Below are 16937 nucleotides of genomic sequence, written 5' to 3'. Positions count from 1 at the left end.
TCCTCACACTGGCATCACTACATTACCACTCCTGACAGCTCTTCCACTTACTTTAATCCTGTGGACCAGAGGAGCAAACAGGAACACAAAGAGCTCCACCGTTGCCATGGAATTCTGAAAGAACTTCCTTCGGTTATTCTCTTCCTCTTCATTAGTGCTGCCACGCCGAGGGTGTCCTGGAGATCCCTGGTTTTCAACCTGATGAATAAAGGCGCTACTGCTCCCTCCCCAGCTGGAGCCTCTCTCTCCTCCAAATCGGTCATTGCTGCAGTCTTGAGGAGCCTCCAGTAGCATCCAATGGAGGGTGTGAAGAAGCTTAGTCTCCGCTACTCCAAGCTTGTCCTGATGTCCTGAATGGAAAAATGCAGCATAATGGGTGTCTCTGTTCACACAGGATCAGTACAGCGGAGATTTTCAAAGCTGCATAGGGAATTGGGCACCCAAATTTTCTACGTAGCTTTGAAAATCTCACCCCTGCAATTAGAAGTATCTAGTTGTTCCTAGTATGTCTTGGTTAAAATCACCTGATTCAGAATATTACATTCCCCTGCACAGCCCCCTTGCCTGCTCCCTGAAGTGCCACTCAGTGTGTGTCTGCATGTTTGAAAACACAGTACTCATAAAAGATGCTAACTTGAAAGCCCTGGGTCTTGAAACACTTCTATGGATCCCCAACCTGTAGTACTGCAAGCTTTCCTAGACTGTGCTCTGCTACCCATCCCCACCAGTATGCTTCAACTCTGGAGGAACCAGGCCAGATGAGAAAGTAGTTTGATCTTGATGAGCATAGTGCAAAGCCGACTGACATCAGTGGAAAGACTCTTATCGATGATAGCGGGCTTTGGATCAGGCCCTATGCTCATGAATTCATTGGTTTTTTTTCCAGTTAAGACTGTCAATCTGTGAACCAATTAGTGTCAGCTGTGGTGGCAGATTTTGTAACGTGGATACTTACCCACCCGGGACTGGACCAAGGCCAACAATTACTTACATGTGAAATACAGAACTTTCAGACATAAACTGAATATCCAACCAGACCACGCTAAGGACCTGGCCAAGATCAACCTGGGCAATGCCAAAAAGAGGCCACGTCTTTTTGAGATTTGCCATGATGATGACGATGACAACAACAAATAACAACACTTTCAGTGCCTTCAAAATCTGACTACCATGGAATATGTCTTGCAGAAAATAAATATCCCTTGAAGAAGCTTATTACAGTTAGGTAGCAAGGCTACTGCTGAAATCCATTCCAGTTCCTCTTGGAGAACAGTATTGAACTTATTTGACTCTCAAGATTGTGACTCCCTCTTGACAACAATTTCCAAGAAGTCACTCATTCATTTAGATAGCACCCTGCAATCCTGGGACGGATTTGATCCTTTCATGCTTAAAGAAGGATTTCATCATTCATGACCTTTCTTCTCACTTTTCATTATCCAGCTGTGAAGTCAGAATGATATATCTGTGACATCACCATTCCCAAACTGTGGGACCAAGATTTAACTGTAGCATTAAACAGAAGGGGACTCATGGAGCTTTGTTTGGGTAAGTGCATATATGAAATACAAATCTCTTCAGTGACAAAGAAAATGTAGAAAAATATGAGCTAATATTTTATGAAGAATATATTTTTGTAGTGCTAGTCTTCTGTTTGGGTTCCCCACCCCCAGTTTTGATCTAGTGTTAAAATTTCCTTTAAAAACAGCGAAAGGTTTGGTGTTATATCAAGCTTTTAAGGCACAACTCCAAATTGGAGAAAATATTTATTTTAATTTCTTTTTGCATCTACCTCAATAAAATCTAATATCCATTTCTACAGGGTTGGGTTTTTTTTGCAAGAGGTTGATAATTCTTTGTATTATTTTAGCTGTGCTGAATTTTACATATAGCATAGTCTGATTACTACATCTGCCTGCAATGTAACCAAGCGCAAGATTACACAAACCCTTACATACAGGAACAATGCTATTATAATTAATGTGACTAATCACGTGAGTGAATTCTATCCATAAGAATAAAGCCATCAAGGACTGGGTTCCCATCATATTTTTGAGGTTGAAATACAATAAACAGGAGAAATAAGAGAACCTATTTTGCTAAGTTGACTTATGTGAATAATCCTTACTAACCCTAGTAGGCCCACAGACTTAAATGGAAATTATTTGCTTGAGTATGGACTGCTGTGTGAACATGGATTTGCAGGATTGGGTCCTATACCTTGGAGAAAATGGGTATTTTTACACTACAATATAACACCCACGGCTGGCCCGTGTCGGCTGATTGAGGCTCACAGGGCTCGGGCTGCAGGGCTATAAAATTGCAATGTAGACGTTTGGGCTCAGGCTGGAGCCTGGGCTCCGGGAGAGTATGGTGTATGGCATGTTGAGCACAACTTTGTGATATTTTAATGGAAGATTAGGTAATAGTAAAAAGCAAACTAATGCAAGTACCAACCTAGCTTGTTTCGGTTAGAAAGCAAGGTCGCTGTGCAATGGAGTACATGTGGTAGGGCAGCTTGAACCAGTTCCCAACGAGAAATGCTCTGGATGGCTTCAGAGAGGGCTGGAGAAAGACCATGCAGCTTGTTCTCTACTAAAACTCGTTCAAAAGACTAAGAAAAAAAAGGAGAAAAAATATTATCCTAGCACATGCTTTGCAAGACTGTGTATTCTCTTCTAAAGCTCCTGCTGTCACATATTATTTTCCACAAAATATAACGTATAGTTCCTTTCAGTAAAATTATTCCTTAAAATATTTTCCTGAAAAAGAAAGACTATAGCCAAAGCTCACTAGATGGATGGTTAATCAGGAGACAGCACTCAGAAGAATTCAGAAGTAGCATGGTTCATTTAATATACCTTCCTTAGTCAAAAGAATTAAAGAAATGAGTTTCAAACGCCATATAAACGTAAGTACTCTGGGCCAAACCTGGCATACAGTTATGCTGGTGTAAATCTGGAGTAATTCTGTTGAAGTCAACAGAGCTGCTCCAGATTTACACCAGCGTGACTGAGAGCAGGATTTGACACTCTCTTTGAAGGTTTTATGTAGCATAAAGAGCAGCCTGCTAAAAGCACATAGGCCTTAGGAAATATTTTCACACCCCGTCACAAAAGTTAATCATTGTGTAAAATCCTTTGTCAGGACATTATATAGTATTTTTGCAAACAGTTGCGGTTGCTGGCTTGACCATGTTGATTACTGTTGCCTCAAGTAGCACAAGATTTGAGGGCCAGTGCATCTGTTTTATAGAGGGGGAAAAAACCCTTACGGAAGCTTATTATTAGACAGCCAAGCTATTTCTATAGTCCATTCTTTCACATATGCCCAAAAGACCTCCTTATATGGTCACTGAAGCAATTATGTTCCTCTGACGTTACTGTAGTCAAGGACTGTATTCGTGATATCACAGGCCCTTGCCACAAACCAATGTAGCCTTCTGGCAATCTACTCATTCACAAGTTGTTTAGCCAATTTTACTATGCTCATGGAGATAAGTAACAGTGAATGTACATGACCTAAAGGATGCTTCAAATGCCATCACACCAGATTCATAAAATTCATCCCTCAACAAGAGGCACAAAAATCCATCCTTGGTAAAAAAAAAAAAAAAAAAAAGCTGCATTTATCAGGAATAAGCTTAATCACAAAGGAGTAAAGCAAAAGAAATTTGACTTGCAATCTGGCCATCAAAACTCAACCACCATTCAAAGTGTGCAGTACCAACCAGTCAAACAGGCTGTGTAATATTCCTTTACATACACCAAGGGCAGGAAAGTAGTCTTTGCATATGTTTGTTCTATAAGAGAGAAACATCCTAACAGTGCTGGGTATAGGCTGAGTTCAATGAAAATGGACCATGTGACTCTTATACAGCGTCATCTCATGGACAGACATACTGGTGGATATGCAGGACTGAATATGACGATAATGAATCAGATGCTGGAAATAATAGTCAAACATTGGCAAGAAATGTACTGTTATGCTCGAGGATGTTTATAGCTGCCAGTAAGCACATCTGATCTAGGGGCAGTCAAAAATCTCACTGACGCTGATGGAGTGTTGCTGCCCCTCATTCTGGCTAAACTGAGAAGCAATTAAGCTCCTTTATGGAGTAAGATGGCTGAAACAATAGAAGACACCATCCAAAGCATTGGCCACATGGAAGACCAGAGCAAGAACTAACTCAAACAGAATAAAAGGGGCTTCCCTAAAAACTGATTGAAAATTCAGGGGCTGGGGCAGTGGTGGGACTGCAGTTGTTTGTTTCTGCATGCCTTAAAGGGAGTAAGCAAATAGAAAGTCAGAGAGGAACTGGTAGCATGATGCTGAGAGGTACCCAAAAGAGAAAGCATCTTTTGGGCACAAAACTGAACAGAAGCAGGCTTGGATTCCTGAACAAGAAAATTGCTTCCTGTTATTTGTTCCGACTGTATTCAGGGAAACAGGACTTGCACCAAAGATATTTCTGACTCATATAATTAATCTCACCGTCTAATGTAAACAATCCACAAGGCCCCTGAATATTAGCTAACTGCTTGGGCCAGAAGGGGCAACACTTATGTTTTTCTATCTAGAAAAAGTAGTTGTGATGGGTTTGGTGCAGAATAGGAAGATAGGATTTTAATCGCCATTTGTCAAACCCCCTTATCTGTTAACGTGACTGTTCTCTCCGCAGAGACTTCATTCAGGCAACAGAACGGAATAAAATATGCCTGCTTCCATATATTGGCATGAAGCTGGGAGAAGTTATTGCCTGCTCTGAACTAGTCTGAAACTACTAGACTACTGTAACCTAAATCTATTTATTTACTCTGGCAGCTACACATAATAGACCAGATTCTGCTTCCCTCATTCAGAGTGAGTAGTAACTTACTCAGCCACTAACCCCATTCACATCAATGGGCCTATTCAAGAAATAAGGGATCACTAACTGTGAGTAAGGCCAATACAATTTGTCCCACACAGAAGTACGAAAGGGACTGCTCATACATACACCTTTCTGTGTACAATCTAGAATAAACAAGGCATTTATCTACCATTATTTAACATTAAGTTTGATTTGTTAATGGATCGTCCTAACAAAGGAACAAAATAATAGAGGCCCACACTCTTGCGTACATTGCCATTAAATTTATAAGTACATTAAATGTATAAGGGAAGGGAGAAGAAAAAAAATCACAAAGCAGCCATTCTATGCTGATGTGTGTGTGTGGGAGGCAGATGTAGGGCCATTCTGTTGCTCTGCATAATGCACTGGCTTCTCCTCCAGCACTAGATCCAACTCAAGATCTTGTCCTCATCTTCAAAAGATCACAATGGCATAGGGCCCTAAAGGCTACAGAACACAGCCCAGATTCTGAGCACTCAGTACAATTCAGGAGGGGGAAAGGGAGTGTGCAAAGGTGGCTTTACACTACTTTTACATTCCTCCAATCTTTAGGGCATCTGGGTCCTGGGAAGGCTGTCAGATTGGAGCCTCTTTCAGACTGCTCTAACCTACGCCAGCTGCCCACAGGTTGCAGGGGCTGTTGCAGTGGCTAGGAATAAATTGAGCTAAGAGGACTCAACCCTTATGCCAGTGGGTTGAAGGGGGATGGCTGATGAGCCATGATGCTAGTGTAGGTTTGCCAGAGGATTCCTCTGTGTATGAGGGATTCTCCAATGGCCAGTTAAGCAAACTTTAGAGCAAGCTAATGATTATGTGGTACAAAGTTTCCCCTTTGATTGGGAGAACCAGGCCTTATGATTACAGTGTCAGTCCCCACTCTGGTTCTGGCTTACACTAGCTCAAGTGACAGCAAAATTTGAATCCTTCCCTCAACTTCCTTAGGGCCTTGCCCTGTCTTGTGTATGCAAGCACAGCTCCCTGCAAGTTCAGCTGATGTTTTGCCTGCACACTGAATGCAAAATATGGTGCTTTGGGTCAGACTCTGCTCTCAGTTGCAGCAATGTAGGTGTGCAGTGATTCCATTTACTTTAGTCTCGCCTGAAAATTATGCAAAATCAAGATGAACAGCCCACTTTTTACCCTCCACTCACTAGAAGTTACATAGACCCTTGGCAGGAGGACAGTGCTGAAATGTGTAAAATAGAAGAGGGATCCTAGGGAGCTATAAATGTAGCTGAAATCAAAGAGTCTGGCTATAATAGGCTAAAAAAACCCAAAATCCCAGCCTGACAGAGGCACGGCTAAGCTAGCAAACACAGTGGTGACCTAATCCAGGTCTCTTCAATACAGGAAATAAATTAAAGCAATATAAGAAGATAAAAAAAAACAGGCCAACCTGAATCCACAGATTTGTGCCCTAAAAATGAATAGCCGACCATGGAGCCAGATTTTGGGAGGGGGGAGGAGAAGAGAAGGCTAAAGAGACCTGGCAGATGCCAGTAACAGAGAGCTGCCTCGGGGGGAAGGAAATCCAGCTACAGAATCCAGTACCATCAGTTTAAGAACATATTAAAATTGACTTGGAAAGCTCAGAGATATTGAACTGGACCCTCCTTATCCTGTAAGGCAGGGGCTGCCAACCTGAGCCTGATAAGGAGCCAGAATTTACCAATGTACACTGCCAAAGAGCAACGCTAATATATCAGCAGCCCCACATCAGCTCCCCCCACTCCAACCTGCAGCGCCCCCTGCCTGCCGGCAGCCCCACCAATCAGTGCCTCCTACTCCCTCCCCATGCCTCCCGCCCACCGCGATCAGCTGTTACACGGTGCACAGGAGGCTCTAGTGGGGGTGGGAGGAAGAGCGAGGGCATGGCAGGCTCGGGGGAAGGGGTGGAGTGAGGGCAGGGTCTGGGGCAGAGCAGGAGGTTGAGGATTGAGCACTCCCCATCACATTGGAAAGTTAGCATCTATAGCTCCAGCCCTGGAGTCAGTGCCTATGCAAGGAGCCGCATATTAACCTATGAAGAGCCACATGTGGCTCCGGCGTCACAGGTTGGCCACCCCTACTGTAAGGAGTTAGTGTGTGAGTGCAATGAGATGAAAACAAAAATAAAGTTGAACTATTGTGGCTGGGAGAGGAAGTGTGGCAGTGGCGATTTTGGAAAGGACAAACCAAAGGGGGAGTATGGTGGCAACAGCCATCTTGAAAGAGGCACATCAAACCACGAGGAAAGACCAGAAGATCTGGATATGTAGGAAAGGAAAGAAATCCTTCACTACAAAGATCTGTCCATCCCTCCTTCCCCCTCCATCAAACAAACCATGGAGGCAGTTGGACAAGAACAGGACTAGTACAAAGGCTAAGACAGTGTAATAAATAATGGATATTGTATCCATGTGGTTATAATGTCAAAGGGATATAGTTAAATGGTAGCTGGGGTATATAGCACCTTGGATAGTTTACTCTATGTGGATACAGTACACTTAATGGCTATAACATTATAGATAATATAAATCACATTATAAACTAAGTTATTAATGCGATAGGAAAAGACCCAGATCTCCCCTAATGAGGTAAGTTTGACTTGAGTTATCACAAATATTCCAAAATGTATATTAATTGGAGAAGGGTCACCTATGGCGGAAAATGTCCGAATAAGTGAACTCAAAGATGGTATTATAATCTCATAGTGCCCAATGTTATAAATATGTTTGGTAACATACTACTTGATTCTTAAGAATATATAAAGAATAGTTCCATGTTCCAGGGAATTTACACACCCACAGAGGAAGTAAGGGTAGCCTGGGCTCTCACAACTAGAGATGACCAGGCAACAGGGGGAAATACATAGGGAGGGAGGTGGGAGAGAAAAAGGGAACAAGAGAATATAAACAGATGTTAAATATTGTTATATGTTTTAATAGAAAAAATATATTAACAGAGTTTTAGGGCTCAGAATTCAAACAAATTATGGTAAATCAGCCTCAGGATCAGGGTACACCAATATTGGTGTTAAAAAGGAGAGAAATAAATGAAAAAGCAATGTATGTCGGAGTTTTAAAATTACTGTGTATGAGGAGAACTCTAAAATGTCATATTTAAAGAAGAGATATAAATGTAATGACGACCTGGCACCTGGCTGGGGAGTCTCACTGCTTTTAACAAAGGATGATATACTGAGCAAGAGCAGAGTTGGTACTCATGGGTGAATTTATTAGTGTCATAACTGTTAATGTGAAGGGATGAACAATGCCACAAAAAAGAAAAGGGTATTCTGCTCTGAATAAGGATTTTCCAAGTATAATCAATTTACAGGAAACACACACCTGAAGAAAAAATGATAAATACTTGAATACTTCTTGAACACAGCTACCATATTTCTCTCCAGGTCAATCTAATAGAAGAATGTTGACAAAACTGTTTGGTAAACGCTTCCCTTTTACTGTTTCAGCACAACTTACAAATACAGAGTACAGATTTTAATTAAGGGGTCTTTGAAAGGTAGACTTCTCACCATAGCCAATATACATGCTCCCAATCAAAAACAAGATCTTTTTTTTGGAAAAAGATAGTTTTTTTGGAATGTAGGAAGTTTTAGAGAAGGGAATATTATTCTGGGGACAGGGGATTTAATGTGCACTAATCCCACTTTGGATTGATCGAATGTACACAAAGGACAGTCAAGAGGAACTAGTGAAAAACTGTTGCATCACTTAAAATATGAGGATGCGATGGGAGATGAACATGTACAGTTCTGACATCTGGATTATTTTGCTCCTCATTGATTTTATTCCAGGACTGATACGATTTTTGTTTCTACGACCTCTGCTAACTTAGAAAAAAATCTAATCTGAGAGTTATTAGTGGGTCTGATCATGTCCCTCCACTTATTGGATTGAAAGATTGTTTTTTCACTGAGTCCTGAAGAGCCCTGTTCTTGAATAAAACTTGGCATATGACCCTTTTAGAATTCAAGAGCTAGATGAACATTTCCAGAAATATACTGAAATAAACAATAAGGAAGTAAACAATAAAAGTGTTCTCTGGAATGCTAAAATGGCAGGAATAAGGGGGATCCTTATAAATAAAACATATCTAAAAAAGATGGGAGGTCTTGAAGAAGAGAGGTGGATTGAAGAACTTTCTGTTTTGAAAGGTAGACATAAATCTACAGGAGTATTTATGTAGTGTTTAACAAAATAAATGAGATAAGAGGGAAGATTACAAACACTTAGATATATTGAACAAAAATATTATGTACAGGCCAATAAAGCTGATAGTCGAACATTAAAAAAGAAACAAGATAAATCAGCCAACCCTCTGATTAGAAATAAGAAGGGAGATTTAGTAACTGGCATCAAACAGATCTCTGAAACATTTGCTAACTTTTTCCATAGTTTGTATGCTTCAGAACATCCAAATCCTAAATTTATAAGTAGATATTTGAGAAGTGTGACATTACCTCAGCTCTCAAAGGATGATGTGGCAGCTCTTGATACGCAAATTGCTGCAGAGGAAACTAAAACTGTAATTAAGAATTTAAAATCCAATAAAGCCCCAGGGATTCTGGGAAGTATTATAGATCCTTACAGCAAGCGTTGGTTCCTATTTTAACTGAATTGTTCCCCAGCAAAACAACATTAAACAAGATGCCAGATAAAGGGAAAGAGGCAAAAATCATGGTCATTCCTACAGAAGGAAAAGATCTTACCAATAGTGACTCATACAGACATGGTTTTTTTAATTAATGTAGATGCTAAAATTTACGCTAAGCTGTTAGCAAACAGATTGAGTGTCACCTGGCCCAAATGTGTTCACCCATACCAATCTGGATTGATTGCCAGCAGACATCTATCTGATATCAGAAGAACTCCAAATTTGATCTAAAAATGTTAATTCTAGCAATTTTTCCTGTGTGCTGCTTTCATTAGATGCTGAGAAAATCTTTGACCAACTGTAGTGGGAGTACTTTAGACAGATTTTGGTAAGGTTTGGTTTTGGAAATCAGTTTTAAAAGTGTAAATAAGCCCTATATATTCCTTCTGGAGCCATTTGCAATAAATATGAGAAACAGCCTCTTGATAAAGGGCATCAAAATGCTTTCTGGATTAGAACACAAAATAGCTTTGGATGCTGACAATGTCTTGTTACATTTGAACGATCCAGAAGCTTCGTTAAAAATTATAAAACAATTGACTTTGGAATTTGGGCATGTAGCAGGATTAAAATAAACTACTATAAATCTGAAATTTTAGAAATTAATATTCCAGAAAGGACCAAATCAAACTGTCAGCTGCATCAATTTAAATGGCTGAAGAAGTCTTTACAATATTTAGGAATAAATATTGTGGGGAAAAAACTTTTAAAGGTAAATTACCCTCCAATGTGGAATAAAATAATAAAAGACTTGAAGGAATGGAACAAATATGAAGTTTTTTGGCTAGGTAGGGTAGCCTCAGTAAAGACGAATGTCCTTCCAAAAATACTACTTTTGTTTCAGCACATCCCTGATAAGACATTAAAAATATAGCAGGATGCACTATTAAAATTCATGTTTAAAACATAAAAAGAGAAAGGGTGTGTTCTAACATTCAAAGGTGGGGTAGACTGACTTTCCCTAATTTACCGTATTATTATTATTAGCCATCACAATTAAAATGTGATTAATTGGGTTAACCGACCATCCACACACTAGGTGAAACTGAATCAAGATTGGAGCCCAAATATTCATAGTAAGTGTTGGGCTAAAAAGAAATCCAGGTTATTAAATATAGAAAAAAAACCCATTCATTCAGACCACCTCAGCAGCTTTGCACTATTTTTCTACAAAATTGCTGTCAGGGAGGCCCTCTCCCTTAGCTACTTTAATTAATATTCAGGAATTTATCCCTAGAAAATATCAAAGCTACTAGTTGTGGGTAAAAGCCAAGATTGCTCCATTCAGACAGTTGTTCCTGGGTCCTGATTTGAAATCATACCAAAAGATATGTAATAATGACATACTAAAATTATATAAAGATCTTGTATTTAACAAGGCAAACATTTTATTGTGAAATCTGGATACAAGGCAGCTCTCTCTAGACATTTAACTGCATTTGAGGAGTTCAACCAGGAGCAAGCTAAAAAAAAGGTTTGATTTTTAAGATACATACAATTTTGACTGAAAAAGATGTTGATAAAAAGACAACCCAGATGAAAAGATGAGAGAGGGATTTGGAAAAAAAAACTGATATGGAGGAGTGGGTCTCTATATGGGAAACAGGATATACATCTTCAATATGTGCAGCTCATAAAGGAAATATTTATAAATTGCTGTATTGATAGCATTTGAATCTAGTTAAGATCTGGCACATTTTTGCTACCAGGGAGTCGCTCAGTTGGAGGCATTGCAAGGAAAAGGGTACATACTTGCACACATGGTGGTTAAGTCCAGGAATTAGATGGTTTGGGGAAGAAGTTATTAAAGAGATTCATTTTATGACAAAATGCCAGTATCCTAGAGCCCCCTTGACCTCCTTACTTAATGCTCCAGGAGAGAATCTACATATTAAACAGAACCAATTAATTTCTTCTTTATTGTTAGTAGCTAGACTTCGTATTTTATATTACTGGAAAAATGTAACTCTTCCTCCTATGGAACTGTGATGTATTAAGATATGGACTGTCCTTGTAACAGAAAAGTTTTCATACCAAGTATGTACACAAGAGAAGTGCCAAAAAAAAGACAGGTATTTAGAAATGTGATCACCCTTTTCAACATACACACAGGAGAGTGGCTCACCTGTCAGACTCTGTAGTCAGGTTCTTTGAATATTAACCTGATCCAGAAAAAGTTATAAAACTGATGTATGATGTAGTATGTGAACATTTTATTGTAACTTTGCCTTAGTAAGAAATTTCAAAAGACAGTCTGACCAACTATTCTCAGCAGACTGACACGTTACACGGGCTCCACTGCCACCTGAATTACAGAAAGGAAGGGAACAGCTGCAGAGTTGGCAATCTGGAAAGTAGTATTGAAAGCTTATGTCATGAACTGATTGTAGCGATTGCAGACTCATAGGCAATGTTGAGTCTGTTGCTGGTGTGTGCTCTGCTCCCCCACGGTCACTTACATTATGACTTTCCTTTTGAGGCCATTATGTGCCAACAACCTGGTCTGAGTTTGTTCATACCATCAGTGTTCTCTCTTCACCCTGTTCCCTAGTGACCTTCTGGTCTGGTGGTTATTTCCCTCTGCAGTATTTTGCATCCCCTTGGGCACTTCCTTATAGGGGCCAGCTAGCTCCTTACAGCTGAAGTTTACACACATTCTGTCAGAGCAAGGCTAATCATGGGGCTACAATACCAGACAGGATGATACAGGTGCTTTTGGGACTAGCTTTGCCACAGGCTTCCTGTATAACATTACTCAAGTCACATGATCTTTCATGTCTGAGTGAAACAGAGATAATATTTACCTGCTGCCAACAGCACAAGCAGGCATAGTGCTGGCTAAGCCCCAACCCCAACCACTGCACAGCCAGGACTTTGGGGGCATGTGACCCCCAGCAATCCTACCTCTCTGGACCACCATGTGTGCAGGGGTCCTCCACAGAATTCCCCCAATGGAAGGGTCCTTTAGGAAGGCCCCAGCACCCTCCTGGAGGAAGAGATTCAGCTGCCACCAGTAACAAGGGGTAGGGGTAGCTGAGCCAGGACCTCAGGGGCAGTGTGGATTGAAAGAAACATTTGTTAAACAGGTTTGTTTATTTAAAAAATAAACCTAATTAAATTTGAAACTGACAATCTTTGATGAGGCCTAATTTATTATATTCTAAAGTAATTTAAGATAAATACAAAAAAAAATTAACGGTACATGTTTGTAGCCAAGTTTTCAAGAACGCCAAGCCACTGAACAGCTGGAGGTCATTGGCTAGGCACCTGGAACCAGAGTTTGGTGAAGTGCTGAACTAGCGTTTGATAGCAGTAGCCTTTTCCGCAATTTCAGAGAGAACATTTTCTTTATGTCAGTTTATTCAGCTAGTTCATTGGAATGGCTAGTTCTTTCAAAAGTTAAAGAATCAATTTGAACAAGCTGCAACGTTTGGTGTCCCTCTTCCAATTTATGACTAAAAACTACATGTGAGAGGAGATCTACTAGTTCTAAAATCCTGAAGAACATAATGAATTGAACTAACTACAGATACTAACTGTTTAATCAAACAAGGAAGTAGTTATCAGAAACTGTTAGTTTTAAATGCAAAACTAAATGTAAATTAAGCTATATAATTGCTTAAACAAATGTGTATCAATAGAGTGTTCTCCTGGTCAGCAAAAAGACTATATTTAGTTGCTAATCACCATTAAAATGCTGATCAGCCAGCGAGAATCAGCCTTTCTTTGGGAAGATAACTAAGAAACTACAAATGCAGAAACATGATTAAAATTGATTAAAAAAATAAATCAAAATTTCCTGCTTGCTGATGTAAACAGAGATTAAAATTGGTGATTTAAATCAATCCACCCTGCTCAGGTCCCTGAAGCCCCTCCTTCACCCCATCCAAAGAGGCACTAAGTACAAAATGTGTTTTGCTTAAGACCGTTTTTCAGCATGACATCTCTTTAGGGCCTTATGGCCTCTACTTACAGTCTGCCCATATCGAAAGCTGTATTTGCCCCATGTACACTAGCCTGGGATACCCTATCTCATCTAACTGTGCTTCTCAGGTGCCTCAGACACCGTTTACAGCCCCCTACTCAAATCACATGCAAGAATGTTGTGATCTCATACTGAATACAGTATTGTTGTACCCATCTTCAGCAGCATGTTCATGCTATTCCACAAGATGTGAAGTTCCTGGTACTTGGGAGTATATATATTTTTTAAATAACCTCTGTTTAATGCTGTGGAGATGGAGCATGGCCTAGTGGTTTGAAATACAGGATTAGAGATCAGGAGATCTGCATTCTACTTTACCTCTGCTAGTGATTTACTAAGGTAAGGGACCATAGACAAGGCACTTCACTCTCCATGCTTCCATTCCACCACCACCATCTCCACCGCCTCAAAAAAGGATTATACTTCTACAGAAGAGTATTGTGACATTTAAAAAAAACCACACTCTCAAGCAGGAAGGTAGCATAAAAGCTTAAAGTATTATTTAGTGCTCAGTCTTCAATATACTCAATAGCAGAGAAAGCTTTGGTGAGTTTGTTCAGAGGTTGTTTTGGGAAAAACTTCATTTCCTGTTTACAAATCAAGGGTATGTCTACACTGCAATGAGACTGCAGCTGACATGGGCTCACGGGGCTCAGGATAAGGGGCTGTTTAATTGTGGTGTAGAAATTCAGGCTCAGCCTTCAGCCCAAGTTCTGGGACGCTCCCACCTTGCAAGGTCCTAGAGCCTGGGCACTAGACCAAGCCCAAATGTCTACATTGCAGATAGCTCCTTAGCCTGAGCGTTAGTCAGCGGACATGGGCCAGCTGTGGGTTTTTAATTGCAGTGTAGACATACCCTCAGAGTTAGAGGGTGCTGATGTTCCTCAGACTGATGTGAAAAAAGGCAGGGGGCACTAGAGGAGGATCATGTTATGTATGTAGCCTGTTGATTTGGAGGAAGAAGGCAACAGTGAATGGGCCATATTTGTAAATGACAGCTGAACTGTTTCACTTATCAAAATGTAGGCGGGACCATAAAAAAAGGCAGATACAGTTAGAACAGTACACAGTTTGGCAGCATAATAGAATATGAAATTTAGCATGTATAGTTTAAAGAAGTGCACGTTTACAGAGAAATACGATGCTAGCCTTCTTCTACACACTAGTAAGCTCTGAATTTGCATGATCCTTTGCAGAAAGAGATGGGGTTTCCAGTGGACAATTCACTGAAGCTGTCTGCCCAATGGTCTTTACTATGGTCTTTGAACATGACAGATTTCTCAACTGATACGCTTTTAATTGCATTTTGGGCTGCATGTCTGGTTTGACTTTTTTTGCATTCGTATTTGGAACATTTTTCCATCTCTGGGGTAACAACTGATGTAAGTGCATTTACAGCAGAGATTATTTGGCCCTTCGAGTTCAATCTTTTATTAAGTTTCCATATTTAGCCAATGCTGCATAAAACCAGTAAACTATGATGAGTTTAAGAAAAAAAAAAGGCCACATACCACACAGGAAGCTTCATACTGTTTTCCAAGTTTGGGCCTCAAAAATGCACTAAAAACCCAACAAACAACAAAAACAAGAGTTAGTTTTCATAACAGTAGTTATAGATATGCATATTAAGCATGTTTTTATTGAGTCATTTTTAATTAAATTATTTTGTCAGTGTGACAAATGTTTGTCAGTTATTTAAGTGGCTAGATAAGTCCATGTAACAAACAGCAATGAAGCCACGAGAAACTCAGATACCTGTTGAAAGCACTGTACAGAATGTTATTACCTTTTCCATAAACAGAAGGTTTTCACAAATACCAGGCAAATACCAATATGAAAGCAAGACATTTTAAAAATATGATTTTCTTCCCTAAAGGTAAAAAGAATTCAGCCATTTTAACTCATCCAAATGATGCATTTTCTAGTAGTCACATTTACCGTTTATCAAAGTATTTAGGAGAATAAGAATATATTAAGTATTATGGAAGTTATGAGTTGAATAGCTGTGGTTTGCTAGTAGATTGTGTTAATGATTCTTTTCCTCTAATACACAGCTCTCTGAATCGCTTGGAGGCTTCCATTTCCTCACAAGCTTTAGCCAGAAAACCCACCCACCACACAACAAGTAGTTAGACTTGAGGACTTCAGTAACTCAGCCAGGGGTTATAGGTCTGTTACAGGAGTGGGTGGGGGAGGTTGTGGCAGTGCAGGAGGTCAGATTACATGATCATGATGGTCTCTTCTGGCCTTGAAGTCGATGAGGCTATGTAGGACCTCATCTTGCAGTATTTGCTCAAACTCAGGCCTCAGTTGGAAGTTTGCCTTCGCAGTCTACCACTGGGATAAACAACAAACCCACCCACACACTCCCCTCAAAATAGAGACCCTACAAAAACAAACATCACACTAACAGGTTGACAGCCAGAGGTTTGGGAGGGGCTGGGAGGGTGTAGAAATACTATTCGCCTCAAGCTAGCCCTGATTTTGAAGTGGGGGGAACATCCCCCCCCAATATTCAGCCAGCCTCCCCCAGCAGACCCTGCAGCCCGGGGCTGGCCCGGGGGCGCTCCGGCTCCAGGCACGTTCCGCCCCGGCAGAGAGGCGGCCGGCCCGACAGCCCCGCCGGCGGGAGCAGCGCTGCGGGGCCCCCCGAGGCCTGCCCAGCGGGACAGGGGCCCGCGCCGGGTCCCCCCGCAGCTCCGGCCCCGCTCGCACCTGGTTTGCCGCCACAGGAAGGTCTGGATGGGCAGAGGGACGCCGCGGCCGCCCTCCTGCTCCGGGCCCTCGGAGCTTTTCCTCTTCACCATGGCGGCGCTGCCCGCCCCGAGCCAGCCCGCGGCGCCCGCGGCTGCCGCCCCGCTTCCCCCGCCGCGCAAGATGGCTGCAGCAGGCGGGGGGCGGAGGGGAGCGAGCGACGGTGTCCGCCTCCTCCCGGCCTTCAGCACCTCCCTCCGCGGACAGCGCCCAGCGCCAGCCCGTGGCAGGGGCGCCACCCCCCGGGCTCTCCCACCCACCCAGCAGGGCCCCGGGGAAGGCAGCGCTCGCCTACAGCACCGGGGCTGCTGCCGCCACTCCCCCCCCTCCCCGCGGCTGGGCCAAGCACCACCTGTGGCGAGCGCAACCCCAGCCCGCCCAGAGCCGCCCCGTCCCCCTCTCCCCCCATCCCCGCCGGTCTCTGCCCCTGCGAGGAATAGCCGTGTGCAGCCCCCTAAGGGTGCCCGCTGGGTAACTACCAAAAAAGAGGGGCAGGAAAGGGGTCCTCACCCTGCGGGACATCAGTAGGTGGCAAGAGGAGACGGGGAGGGGCTCACGTTTGTGGTGCAGCAGGGGCTGGAAAAGGGTGACCCCTGTTCTATAGAGGATGTGACCTTTGGTTGTTTATAGGGCAGGAGGAGGAGG

The 16937-nt window shown here is 41.9% G+C and overlaps 1 protein-coding gene across 12 annotated transcripts in view; it reads right to left on the bottom strand.

The window, feature by feature from the left end:
- UNC80 (unc-80 homolog, NALCN channel complex subunit) overlaps nt 1-16358 on the bottom strand; it is a 181021-nt gene extending 164663 nt beyond the window's left edge. For all 12 annotated transcript variants that reach the window (XM_034785311.1, XM_034785316.1, XM_034785312.1 and 9 more), the window contains exons 1-4: nt 16254-16358; nt 15050-15098; nt 2458-2614; nt 52-350 (exon numbers count right to left, since the gene is read on the bottom strand). In XM_034785311.1, the coding sequence (XP_034641202.1) occupies nt 52-350; nt 2458-2614; nt 15050-15098; nt 16254-16345 (597 nt within the window). In that variant the 5' untranslated portion in view covers nt 16346-16358. The remainder of the gene's footprint in view (nt 1-51; nt 351-2457; nt 2615-15049; nt 15099-16253) is intronic.
- Between the last annotated feature and the right edge of the window lie 579 nt (nt 16359-16937).

This window comes from Trachemys scripta, chromosome 11 (genome assembly GCF_013100865.1).
Source record: "Trachemys scripta elegans isolate TJP31775 chromosome 11, CAS_Tse_1.0, whole genome shotgun sequence".
Classification (NCBI taxonomy): domain Eukaryota; kingdom Metazoa; phylum Chordata; order Testudines; family Emydidae; genus Trachemys; species Trachemys scripta.
The sequence above is the reverse complement of the archived record's forward strand: the minus strand, read 5'-3'. Positions and strand labels throughout refer to the sequence as shown.